General features: G+C 39.8%; 2 protein-coding genes across 2 annotated transcripts; both read right to left on the bottom strand.

The window, feature by feature from the left end:
• Nucleotides 1–400: 400 nt before the first annotated feature.
• LOC138356454 (general transcription factor IIF subunit 2-like) lies at nt 401–1,174 on the bottom strand. Its single transcript, XM_069312611.1, has one exon. It carries the CDS (start codon nt 1,172–1,174, stop codon nt 401–403), a length of 774 nt encoding a protein of 257 aa, XP_069168712.1.
• A 3,388-nt stretch (nt 1,175–4,562) lies between these two features.
• On the bottom strand, nt 4,563–5,336 carry LOC138356453 (general transcription factor IIF subunit 2-like). Its single transcript, XM_069312610.1, has one exon. It carries the CDS (start codon nt 5,334–5,336, stop codon nt 4,563–4,565), a length of 774 nt encoding a protein of 257 aa, XP_069168711.1.
• Between the last annotated feature and the right edge of the window lie 8,627 nt (nt 5,337–13,963).

The following is a 13,963-nucleotide window of genomic DNA, read 5'->3' as shown; positions in this document are numbered from 1 at the left end:
GGTGACAGTGTCGACGTTCATCACCATCAGGGGCTTAGTCACCTCCACCACCTTCACCTCAATCATTACCAGCTGCAGGGCTGGTGCCGTCACCGTCTGGACTGTGACGGAGGTCACGGGAACATCACTGACTTGGAACACGGTGTTGAGGAGGATCTGGTTGATGGGAAACACCACGATCTCTGTGACATTCTGCCACTCGTCCTGATACTGCACAGTCTGGAAGACGGGACAGAGCAGCGGCCGTGGCTTGCAGTAAAGGGTAGCGGATTATGATCTACCTTGCACAAGCACCGCAAGGTAGATCATAACCTCAGACATTGGAGTATGAGGCTAATATTTGCCTGGATCTTTCACGTTTTCTTTACCTTTGTACTGTGAAACAAAGTTTAGTATGAACCTAATCATACATTGAATTTTCCACAGCCTTTTCGGCAAGCTTGTAATGACGGTACTCGGGCTTGAGTTCCCACATATTCTTGTGAGGATTCTTAACATTATAGTTACATAGGTCTTTCAGGATCTCCTTTAGATATGTGATTGGTTGTCGGGTAATCTTGTGGAGATCCTTAATATTGTAATACTGATGCTTTTCAAATGCAGCAAACAACAACTCCATGACCTTATCTTTATCATCACGAATCGTCTTGCCTTCTGCCTTCTTCTTCTGCTCTAAATAAACATTATGTTTATGGTGTGAAATAGGCTTATAGCCGTTGAGGGGTCTGTCAATAAGCTTTACCGTATGAAGAGACTGGGCAGCTTTCTTCACAGCTTCCCTTTTCTGATTGATATAGTAGTCGTCCACTACAGGCTGACATTCTAGTTTGTGGATGACTTGTCCCTCAAAGGACAATTGCTGTGTCTCGGAAACTGCAGCATCCGAGCTGCTGCTGCCGAGATCTGGTTCAGAAAGAACTCCGAGTGTCATTTCTTTTAAACTATGAGAAATTACCTTGTGCTCCCGAGGAATTTTCCCGTCCTTCAAGGTGTGTTCACTAGATTTAAAGGTTATTGTCGGAGGTTTACCAGGCACCTTGGTAATCTTAAGCTTTCCAACGTCATGGCCAGCACAGTCTGCCCATTTGTCCCCCAAATATTTAGGTACCTTGACCAGCCACAGCCCACGGCTGCAATTCGTAATATCCAAGTCCATCTTAGACTGTTGGCTCATGATGGAAAACACGAGAATATATAGTTACTTGACCTCTTTATAAAACGTCTTTCCGACACGTGCTAGTGTTTCAGAAAATATCTCCAATAGGGCTGGTGAAGTTTGTCGATGTGGTGGTTGTTGTTGAATACACCTGGTGATTGGTGGTTGGGAGTGGTGTTGGTAAGGGAACACAGGTGATGGAGAGAGTGACTGCAGTGGTGGTACTGCTTGTGACCAACCTTGTAGTCTGTGAGCTAAATGAGTAATGAGCTAACCCGTTGTGGCCACCGGGGGGTTATGTAGCAGCTATCTCAGGTGACTGATGTTGCTGGATGATGGAACTTGTTTATTTGGTCATTTCTCGATGCCGATAAATATTCAAATTGCTAAGAACATTAGAATAAAGTTAAACTGACAATACGAGGCATGTATGTTTATACATGTGCATGAGTACTTGTTTATGAATATGAATCAAAATATTTTTAACAAGTTAAAATATACGTTTTCTGATATAAATTCACTAGAACACGCCCAGCGTAGGATAACAAAGTTAATCCTGCAAATTAGAAACTTGTCATATGAAGAAAGATTAACTAAGTAGTACAAATTTGCATTCTCTAGAACGGCCAAGAATTCGGAGTGACTTAGTAGAGGTGTGCAAGTGGATGGATGGACACATCAAACGGGATATTAATAGGGTATTAGGAACATAAGAATGAAGGTAACTGCAGAAGGCCTATTGGCCCATACGAGAATAACAAAGTTAATCCTGCATATTAGAAACTTGTCATATGAAGAAAGATTGACTAAGTAGTACTAATTTGCATTCTCTAGAAAGGCCAAGAATTCGGAGTGACTTAGTAGAGGTGTGCAAGTGGATGGATGGACACATCAAACGGGATATTAATAGGGAATTAGGAACAAGAATGAAGGTAACTGCAGAAAGCCTATTGGCCCATACGAGGCAGCACCTATTTATATCTTCCCAATCCCATTAATATATAAGTCCAACGCATACTTGAAACAATCAAGGGATTCTACTTCTATCAAGATATGCGATAATTGGTTCCACAAATCAACAACCATGTTACCGAACCACTATTTTCCCAGGTATTTCCTAAATCTAAACGTAGGAAAATAAGAATAAACGTAACTGCAGATGTCCTACTGGCCCCACACAAGAAAGCTGCTATCTATAACCACCTAATCTCATTCATATATGTCTAAGAACATAAGAATAAAGGTAAGTGTTGAGATTGCGAAGTCGGATTGCGAAAGGGATCTGGGAGTTATGATTAGTAAGAATTTAAAACAAAAAGATCAATGCCTGAATGTTCGTAATAAGGCAAATAGGACACTAGGGTTTATTAATCGAAGCGTAATTAACAAGACACCTGGTGTGGTTCCTCAGCTATATCTTGCTCTGGTTAGGCCCCATTTAGATTATACAGTTGAGTTTTGGTCGCCATACTATAGAATGGATATAAATTCACTTGAACGTGTCCAGCATAGAATGACTAAGTTAATTCCCCAAATTAGAAATCTTTCATATGAAGAAAGATTAACAAAGCTTAACTTGCATCACTGGAAAGGCGAAGAGTTAGGTGTGACATGATAGAGGTTTACAAGTGGGTGAATGGACAAAACAAAGGGGATATTATTAGGGTATTAAAAGTATCAACACAAGACAGAACACGAAACAATGGTTATAAATTGGATAAGTTTAGATTTAGGAAAGACTTGGGTAAATACTGGTTCAGTAACAGGGTTGTTGATTTGTGAAACCAATTGCCGCGTAACATTGTGGAGGTGGGGTCCCTCGATTGTTTCCAGCGTGGGTTGGACATGTATATGAGTGGGATTGGGTGGTTATAAATAGGAGCTGCCTCGTATGGGCCAACAGGCCTTCTGCAGTTGCCTTTGTTCTTATGTTCCTATCCTTAGTGGCTTAGCACAAATCAATAGATTAGGCTAGATTGAGCAACATTTAGTTGGGCTACTGCCTAACTACAGTTAAGGTTTGGCAATAAATTTATATACCATAATAATGAGGAGTAATGGAATAGTGCTATGTATTTTGTTTGGTTTTATATAAAAGACTCTTATTTTGAGTGATGTATATATAATTAGTATGGGGTAATCTCTTCAACTCTGGTATTTGATGAGTATTTATTAATATGTTATTGACCCTAACACGAAAATAATCCACACAATTAATGGATAAATTTACGTGAGTGCTTAGTCTAATGGTTGGATATTAATGTGCGCGTCAACTCCGCGGATTTAAAACCACTATTTTCCATGGATTTAAACACAAAATGACGCACTTAATTAATTTAGAGGTGCATAGCTACACTATGCATTATATTTATTGATAATTTTTATTTATTTCCTTACCTGTATTGAGGTTTGAAACCATTTTTGCTTTTTATTCCCCTTCCCTCGCCGTTTGAAACTCATAATCACAACTGTTAAATAATTTGTTAAAAAAAAGCAGTCATCGCACGTGGTAACTGACGCAATTGCGCGGTTATGGATTTCTAGAAAACTTCTGACATTCACCTACTTGAAATTAATGGTTAGTAAAATTAGTTTCTGGTCACAACCAATTTATGTTGTGGTGACAGGGGTTAATAATTTGGGTGTCAGGATTCCCAACATATAACACGGCAATCGAAACTAAACTGCATGATGTAAATGGGGCCTAACCAGAGCAGGATATAACTGAAGAATAACACAAGGTGTTTTATTACTAATGCTTTGATAAATAAATCCCAGTGTCCTATTTGCCTTATTTCGTCAACAGATCACTGTAAGCAGCGATTTTCCATTTTTCTTATATTCTTAGTCAAAACATTGATCTAAAATAGGTTAAGCAAGAAGAAGTTCTGTATAAGTATTTATTTTTATGATATCTATACAATGAACACGTGATATTGATACATTGAATCTGTGATATATTCAAGGTGTCATAAAAGTAAGTTAAAGGCGATGCTGCTTCTATGGTGGTGACAGTGTCGACGTTCATCACCATCAGGGGCTTAGTCACCTCCACCACCTTCACCTCAATCATTACCAGCTGCAGGGCTGGTGCCGTCACCGTCTGGACTGTGACGGAGGTCACGGGAACATCACTGACTTGGAACACGGTGTTGAGGAGGATCTGGTTGATGGGAAACACCACGATCTCTGTGACATTCTGCCACTCGTCCTGATACTGCACAGTCTGGAAGACGGGACAGAGCAGCGGCCGTGGCTTGCAGTAAAGGGTAGCGGATTATGATCTACCTTGCACAAGCACCGCAAGGTAGATCATAACCTCAGACTTGGAGTATGAGGCTAATATTTGCCTGGATCTTTCACGTTTTCTTTACCTTTGTACTGTGAAACAAAGTTTAGTATGAACCTAATCATACATTGAATTTTCCACAGCCTTTTCGGCAAGCTTGTAATGACGGTACTCGGGCTTGAGTTCCCACATATTCTTGTGAGGATTCTTAACATTATAGTTACATAGGTCTTTCAGGATCTCCTTTAGATATGTGATTGGTTGTCGGGTAATCTTGTGGAGATCCTTAATATTGTAATACTGATGCTTTTCAAATGCAGCAAACAACAACTCCATGACCTTATCTTTATCATCACGAATCGTCTTGCCTTCTGCCTTCTTCTTCTGCTCTAAATAAACATTATGTTTATGGTGTGAAATAGGCTTATAGCCGTTGAGGGGTCTGTCAATAAGCTTTACCGTATGAAGAGACTGGGCAGCTTTCTTCACAGCTTCCCTTTTCTGATTGATATAGTAGTCGTCCACTACAGGCTGACATTCTAGTTTGTGGATGACTTGTCCCTCAAAGGACAATTGCTGTGTCTCGGAAACTGCAGCATCCGAGCTGCTGCTGCCGAGATCTGGTTCAGAAAGAACTCCGAGTGTCATTTCTTTTAAACTATGAGAAATTACCTTGTGCTCCCGAGGAATTTTCCCGTCCTTCAAGGTGTGTTCACTAGATTTAAAGGTTATTGTCGGAGGTTTACCAGGCACCTTGGTAATCTTAAGCTTTCCAACGTCATGGCCAGCACAGTCTGCCCATTTGTCCCCCAAATATTTAGGTACCTTGACCAGCCACAGCCCACGGCTGCAATTCGTAATATCCAAGTCCATCTTAGACTGTTGGCTCATGATGGAAAACACGAGAATATATAGTTACTTGACCTCTTTATAAAACGTCTTTCCGACACGTGCTAGTGTTTCAGAAAATATCTCCAATAGGGCTGGTGAAGTTTGTCGATGTGGTGGTTGTTGTTGAATACACCTGGTGATTGGTGGTTGGGAGTGGTGTTGGTAAGGGAACACAGGTGATGGAGAGAGTGACTGCAGTGGTGGTACTGCTTGTGACCAACCTTGTAGTCTGTGAGCTAAATGAGTAATGAGCTAACCCGTTGTGGCCACCGGGGGGTTATGTAGCAGCTATCTCAGGTGACTGATGTTGCTGGATGATGGAACTTGTTTATTTGGTCATTTCTCGATGCCGATAAATATTCAAATTGCTAAGAACATTAGAATAAAGTTAAACTGACAATACGAGGCATGTATGTTTATACATGTGCATGAGTACTTGTTTATGAATATGAATCAAAATATTTTTAACAAGTTAAAATATACGTTTTCTGATATAAATTCACTAGAACACGCCCAGCGTAGGATAACAAAGTTAATCCTGCAAATTAGAAACTTGTCATATGAAGAAAGATTAACTAAGTAGTACAAATTTGCATTCTCTAGAACGGCCAAGAATTCGGAGTGACTTAGTAGAGGTGTGCAAGTGGATGGATGGACACATCAAACGGGATATTAATAGGGTATTAGGAACATAAGAATGAAGGTAACTGCAGAAGGCCTATTGGCCCATACGAGAATAACAAAGTTAATCCTGCATATTAGAAACTTGTCATATGAAGAAAGATTGACTAAGTAGTACTAATTTGCATTCTCTAGAAAGGCCAAGAATTCGGAGTGACTTAGTAGAGGTGTGCAAGTGGATGGATGGACACATCAAACGGGATATTAATAGGGAATTAGGAACAAGAATGAAGGTAACTGCAGAAAGCCTATTGGCCCATACGAGGCAGCACCTATTTATATCTTCCCAATCCCATTAATATATAAGTCCAACGCATACTTGAAACAATCAAGGGATTCCTACTTCTATCAAGATATGCGATAATTGGTTCCACAAATCAACAACCATGTTACCGAACCACTATTTTCCCAGGTATTTCCTAAATCTAAACGTAGGAAAATAAGAATAAACGTAACTGCAGATGTCCTACTGGCCCCACACAAGAAAGCTGCTATCTATAACCACCTAATCTCATTCATATATGTCTAAGAACATAAGAATAAAGGTAAGTGTTGAGATTGCGAAGTCGGATTGCGAAAGGGATCTGGGAGTTATGATTAGTAAGAATTTAAAACAAAAAGATCAATGCCTGAATGTTCGTAATAAGGCAAATAGGACACTAGGATTTATTAATCGAAGCGTAATTAACAAGACACCTGGTGTGGTTCCTCAGCTATATCTTGCTCTGGTTAGGCCCCATTTAGATTATACAGTTGAGTTTTGGTCGCCATACTATAGAATGGATATAAATTCACTTGAACGTGTCCAGCATAGAATGACTAAGTTAATTCCCCAAATTAGAAATCTTTCATATGAAGAAAGATTAACAAAGCTTAACTTGCATCACTGGAAAGGCGAAGAGTTAGGTGTGACATGATAGAGGTTTACAAGTGGGTGAATGGACAAAACAAAGGGGATATTAATAGGGTATTAAAAGTATCAACACAAGACAGAACACGAAACAATGGTTATAAATTGGATAAGTTTAGATTTAGGAAAGACTTGGGTAAATACTGGTTCAGTAACAGGGTTGTTGATTTGTGAAACCAATTGCCGCGTAACATTGTGGAGGTGGGGTCCCTCGATTGTTTCAAGCGTGGGTTGGACATGTATATGAGTGGGATTGGGTGGTTATAAATAGGAGCTGCCTCGTATGGGCCAACAGGCCTTCTGCAGTTGCCTTTGTTCTTATGTTCCTATCCTTAGTGGCTTAGCACAAATCAATAGATTAGGCTAGATTGAGCAACATTTAGTTGGGCTCCTGCCTAACTACAGTTAAGGTTTGGCAATAAATTTATATACCATAATAATGAGGAGTAATGGAATAGTGCTATGTATTTTGTTTGGTTTTATATAAAAGACTCTTATTTTGAGTGATGTATATATAATTAGTATGGGGTAATCTCTTCAACTCTGGTATTTGATGAGTATTTATTAATATGTTATTGACCCTAACACGAAAATAATCCACACAATTAATGGATAAATTTACGTGAGTGCTTAGTCTTATGGTTGGATATTAATGTGCGCGTCAACTCCGCGGATTTAAAACCACTATTTTCCATGGATTTAAACACAAAATGACGCACTTAATTAATTTAGAGGTGCATAGCTACACTATGCATTATATTTATTGATAATTTTTATTTATTTCCTTACCTGTATTGAGGTTTGAAACCATTTTTGCTTTTTATTCCCCTTCCCTCGCCGTTTGAAACTCATAATCACAACTGTTAAATAATTTGTTAAAAAAAAGCAGTCATCGCACGTGGTAACTGACGCAATTGCGCGGTTATGGATTTCTAGAAAACTTCTGACATTCACCTACTTGAAATTAATGGTTAGTAAAATTAGTTTCTGGTCACAACCAATTTATGTTGTGGTGACAGGGGTTAATAATTTGGGTGTCAGGATTCCCAACATATAACACGGCAATCGAAACTAAACTGCATGATGTAAATGGGGCCTAACCAGAGCAGGATATAACTGAAGAATAACACAAGGTGTTTTATTACTAATGCTTTGATAAATAAATCCCAGTGTCCTATTTGCCTTATTTCGTCAACAGATCACTGTAAGCAGCGATTTTCCATTTTTCTTATATTCTTAGTCAAAACATTGATCTAAAATAGGTTAAGCAAGAAGAAGTTCTGTATAAGTATTTATTTTTATGATATCTATACAATGAACACGTGATATTGATACATTGAATCTGTGATATATTCAAGGTGTCATAAAAGTAAGTTAAAGGCGATGCTGCTTCTATGGTGGTGACAGTGTCGACGTTCATCACCATCAGGGGCTTAGTCACCTCCACCACCTTCACCTCAATCATTACCAGCTGCAGGGCTGGTGCCGTCACCGTCTGGACTGTGACGGAGGTCACGGGAACATCACTGACTTGGAACACGGTGTTGAGGAGGATCTGGTTGATGGGAAACACCACGATCTCTGTGACATTCTGCCACTCGTCCTGATACTGCACAGTCTGGAAGACGGGACAGAGCAGCGGCCGTGGCTTGCAGTAAAGGGTAGCGGATAGAGGCACAAGCACCGCAAGGTAGATCATAACCTCAGACTTGGAGTATGAGGCTAATATTTGCCTGGATCTTTCACGTTTTCTTTACCTTTGTACTGTGAAACAAAGTTTAGTATGAACCTAATCATACATTGAATTTTCCACAGCCTTTTCGGCAAGCTTGTAATGACGGTACTCGGGCTTGAGTTCCCACATATTCTTGTGAGGATTCTTAACATTATAGTTACATAGGTCTTTCAGGATCTCCTTTAGATATGTGATTGGTTGTCGGGTAATCTTGTGGAGATCCTTAATATTGTAATACTGATGCTTTTCAAATGCAGCAAACAACAACTCCATGACCTTATCTTTATCATCACGAATCGTCTTGCCTTCTGCCTTCTTCTTCTGCTCTAAATAAACATTATGTTTATGGTGTGAAATAGGCTTATAGCCGTTGAGGGGTCTGTCAATAAGCTTTACCGTATGAAGAGACTGGGCAGCTTTCTTCACAGCTTCCCTTTTCTGATTGATATAGTAGTCGTCCACTACAGGCTGACATTCTAGTTTGTGGATGACTTGTCCCTCAAAGGACAATTGCTGTGTCTCGGAAACTGCAGCATCCGAGCTGCTGCTGCCGAGATCTGGTTCAGAAAGAACTCCGAGTGTCATTTCTTTTAAACTATGAGAAATTACCTTGTGCTCCCGAGGAATTTTCCCGTCCTTCAAGGTGTGTTCACTAGATTTAAAGGTTATTGTCGGAGGTTTACCAGGCACCTTGGTAATCTTAAGCTTTCCAACGTCATGGCCAGCACAGTCTGCCCATTTGTCCCCCAAATATTTAGGTACCTTGACCAGCCACAGCCCACGGCTGCAATTCGTAATATCCAAGTCCATCTTAGACTGTTGGCTCATGATGGAAAACACGAGAATATATAGTTACTTGACCTCTTTATAAAACGTCTTTCCGACACGTGCTAGTGTTTCAGAAAATATCTCCTAATAGGGCTGGTGAAGTTTGTCGATGTGGTGGTTGTTGTTGAATACACCTGGTGATTGGTGGTTGGGAGTGGTGTTGGTAAGGGAACACAGGTGATGGAGAGAGTGACTGCAGTGGTGGTACTGCTTGTGACCAACCTTGTAGTCTGTGAGCTAAATGAGTAATGAGCTAACCCGTTGTGGCCACCGGGGGGTTATGTAGCAGCTATCTCAGGTGACTGATGTTGCTGGATGATGGAACTTGTTTATTTGGTCATTTCTCGATGCCGATAAATATTCAAATTGCTAAGAACATTAGAATAAAGTTAAACTGACAATACGAGGCATGTATGTTTATACATGTGCATGAGTAGACTGTTTATGAATATGAATCAAAATATTTTTAACAAGTTAAAATATACGTTTTCTGATATAAATTCACTAGAACACGCCCAGCGTAGGATAACAAAGTTAATCCTGCAAATTAGAAACTTGTCATATGAAGAAAGATTAACTAAGTAGTACAAATTTGCATTCTCTAGAACGGCCAAGAATTCGGAGTGACTTAGTAGAGGTGTGCAAGTGGATGGATGGACACATCAAACGGGATATTAATAGGGTATTAGGAACATAAGAATGAAGGTAACTGCAGAAGGCCTATTGGCCCATACGAGAATAACAAAGTTAATCCTGCATATTAGAAACTTGTCATATGAAGAAAGATTGACTAAGTAGTACTAATTTGCATTCTCTAGAAAGGCCAAGAATTCGGAGTGACTTAGTAGAGGTGTGCAAGTGGATGGATGGACACATCAAACGGGATATTAATAGGGAATTAGGAACAAGAATGAAGGTAACTGCAGAAAGCCTATTGGCCCATACGAGGCAGCACCTATTTATATCTTCCCAATCCCATTAATATATAAGTCCAACGCATACTTGAAACAATCAAGGGATCCTACTTCTATCAAGATATGCGATAATTGGTTCCACAAATCAACAACCATGTTACCGAACCACTATTTTCCCAGGTATTTCCTAAATCTAAACGTAGGAAAATAAGAATAAACGTAACTGCAGATGTCCTACTGGCCCCACACAAGAAAGCTGCTATCTATAACCACCTAATCTCATTCATATATGTCTAAGAACATAAGAATAAAGGTAAGTGTTGAGATTGCGAAGTCGGATTGCGAAAGGGATCTGGGAGTTATGATTAGTAAGAATTTAAAACAAAAAGATCAATGCCTGAATGTTCGTAATAAGGCAAATAGGACACTAGGATTTATTAATCGAAGCGTAATTAACAAGACACCTGGTGTGGTTCCTCAGCTATATCTTGCTCTGGTTAGGCCCCATTTAGATTATACAGTTGAGTTTTGGTCGCCATACTATAGAATGGATATAAATTCACTTGAACGTGTCCAGCATAGAATGACTAAGTTAATTCCCCAAATTAGAAATCTTTCATATGAAGAAAGATTAACAAAGCTTAACTTGCATCACTGGAAAGGCGAAGAGTTAGGTGTGACATGATAGAGGTTTACAAGTGGGTGAATGGACAAAACAAAGGGGATATTAATAGGGTATTAAAAGTATCAACACAAGACAGAACACGAAACAATGGTTATAAATTGGATAAGTTTAGATTTAGGAAAGACTTGGGTAAATACTGGTTCAGTAACAGGGTTGTTGATTTGTGAAACCAATTGCCGCGTAACATTGTGGAGGTGGGGTCCCTCGATTGTTTCAAGCGTGGGTTGGACATGTATATGAGTGGGATTGGGTGGTTATAAATAGGAGCTGCCTCGTATGGGCCAACAGGCCTTCTGCAGTTGCCTTTGTTCTTATGTTCCTATCATTAGTGGCTTAGCACAAATCAATAGATTAGGCTATATTGAGCAACATTTAGTTGGGCTCCTGCCTAACTACAGTTAAGGTTTGGCAATAAATTTATATACCATAATAATGAGGAGTAATGGAATAGTGCTATGTATTTTGTTTGGTTTTATATAAAAGACTCTTATTTTGAGTGATGTTTATATAATTAGTATGGGGTAATCTCTTCAACTCTGGTATTTGATGAGTATTTATTAATATGTTATTGACCCTAACACGAAAATAATCCACACAATTAATGGATAAATTTATGTGAGTGCTTAGTCTTATGGTTGGATATTAATGTGCGCGTCAACTCCGCGGATTTAAAACCACTATTTTCCATGGATTTAAACACAAAATGACGCACTTAATTAATTTAGAGGTGCATAGCTACACTATGCATTATATTTATTGATAATTTTTATTTATTTCCTTACCTGTATTGAGGTTTGAAACCATTTTTGCTTTTTATTCCCCTTCCCTCGCCGTTTGAAACTCATAATCACAACTGTTAAATAATTTGTTAAAAAAAAGCAGTCATCGCACGTGGTAACTGACGCAATTGCGCGGTTATGGATTTCTAGAAAACTTCTGACATTCACCTACTTGAAATTAATGGTTAGTAAAATTAGTTTCTGGTCACAACCAATTTATGTTGTGGTGACAGGGGTTAATAATTTGGGTGTCAGGATTCCCAACATATAACACGGCAATCGAAACTAAACTGCATGATGTAAATGGGGCCTAACCAGAGCAGGATATAACTGAAGAATAACACAAGGTGTTTTATTACTAATGCTTTGATAAATAAATCCCAGTGTCCTATTTGCCTTATTTCGTCAACAGATCACTGTAAGCAGCGATTTTCCATTTTTCTTATATTCTTAGTCAAAACATTGATCTAAAATAGGTTAAGCAAGAAGAAGTTCTGTATAAGTATTTATTTTTATGATATCTATACAATGAACACGTGATATTGATACATTGAATCTGTGATATATTCAAGGTGTCATAAAAGTAAGTTAAAGGCGATGCTGCTTCTATGGTGGTGACAGTGTCGACGTTCATCACCATCAGGGGCTTAGTCACCTCCACCACCTTCACCTCAATCATTACCAGCTGCAGGGCTGGTGCCGTCACCGTCTGGACTGTGACGGAGGTCACGGGAACATCACTGACTTGGAACACGGTGTTGAGGAGGATCTGGTTGATGGGAAACACCACGATCTCTGTGACATTCTGCCACTCGTCCTGATACTGCACAGTCTGGAAGACGGGACAGAGCAGCGGCCGTGGCTTGCAGTAAAGGGTAGCGGATTATGATCTACCTTGCACAAGCACCGCAAGGTAGATCATAACCTCAGACTTGGAGTATGAGGCTAATATTTGCCTGGATCTTTCACGTTTTCTTTACCTTTGTACTGTGAAACAAAGTTTAGTATGAACCTAATCATACATTGAATTTTCCACAGCCTTTTCGGCAAGCTTGTAATGACGGTACTCGGGCTTGAGTTCCCACATATTCTTGTGAGGATTCTTAACATTATAGTTACATAGGTCTTTCAGGATCTCCTTTAGATATGTGATTGGTTGTCGGGTAATCTTGTGGAGATCCTTAATATTGTAATACTGATGCTTTTCAAATGCAGCAAACAACAACTCCATGACCTTATCTTTATCATCACGAATCGTCTTGCCTTCTGCCTTCTTCTTCTGCTCTAAATAAACATTATGTTTATGGTGTGAAATAGGCTTATAGCCGTTGAGGGGTCTGTCAATAAGCTTTACCGTATGAAGAGACTGGGCAGCTTTCTTCACAGCTTCCCTTTTCTGATTGATATAGTAGTCGTCCACTACAGGCTGACATTCTAGTTTGTGGATGACTTGTCCCTCAAAGGACAATTGCTGTGTCTCGGAAACTGCAGCATCCGAGCTGCTGCTGCCGAGATCTGGTTCAGAAAGAACTCCGAGTGTCATTTCTTTTAAACTATGAGAAATTACCTTGTGCTCCCGAGGAATTTTCCCGTCCTTCAAGGTGTGTTCACTAGATTTAAAGGTTATTGTCGGAGGTTTACCAGGCACCTTGGTAATCTTAAGCTTTCCAACGTCATGGCCAGCACAGTCTGCCCATTTGTCCCCAAATATTTAGGTACCTTGACCAGCCACAGCCCACGGCTGCAATTCGTAATATCCAAGTCCATCTTAAACTGTTGGCTCATGATGGAAAACACGAGAATATATAGTTACTTGACCTCTTTATAAAACGTCTTTCCGACACGTGCTAGTGTTTCAGAAAATATCTCCAATAGGGCTGGTGAAGTTTGTCGATGTGGTGGTTGTTGTTGAATACACCTGGTGATTGGTGGTTGGGAGTGGTGTTGGTAAGGGAACCACAGGTGATGGAGAGAGTGACTGCGGTGGTGGTACTGCTTGTGACCAACCTTGTAGTCTGTGAGCTAAATGAGTAATGAGCTAACCCGTTGTGGCCACCAGGGGGTTATGTAGCAGCTATCTCAGGTGACTGATGTT

The sequence above is a fragment of the Procambarus clarkii genome, chromosome 72 (genome assembly GCF_040958095.1).
Source record: "Procambarus clarkii isolate CNS0578487 chromosome 72, FALCON_Pclarkii_2.0, whole genome shotgun sequence".
NCBI classification, from domain to species: Eukaryota; Metazoa; Arthropoda; class Malacostraca; order Decapoda; family Cambaridae; genus Procambarus; species Procambarus clarkii.
Note: the sequence above shows the minus strand (reverse complement) of the source record. Positions and strands in the feature narration are given on the sequence as shown.

Bases quoted from the DNA above. Each gene is read 5' to 3' on its own strand.
- LOC138356454 (XM_069312611.1), bottom strand. From the start codon at position 1,174: ATGAGCCAACAGTCTAAGATGGACTTGGATATTACGAATTGCAGCCGT.
- LOC138356453 (XM_069312610.1), bottom strand. From the start codon at position 5,336: ATGAGCCAACAGTCTAAGATGGACTTGGATATTACGAATTGCAGCCGT.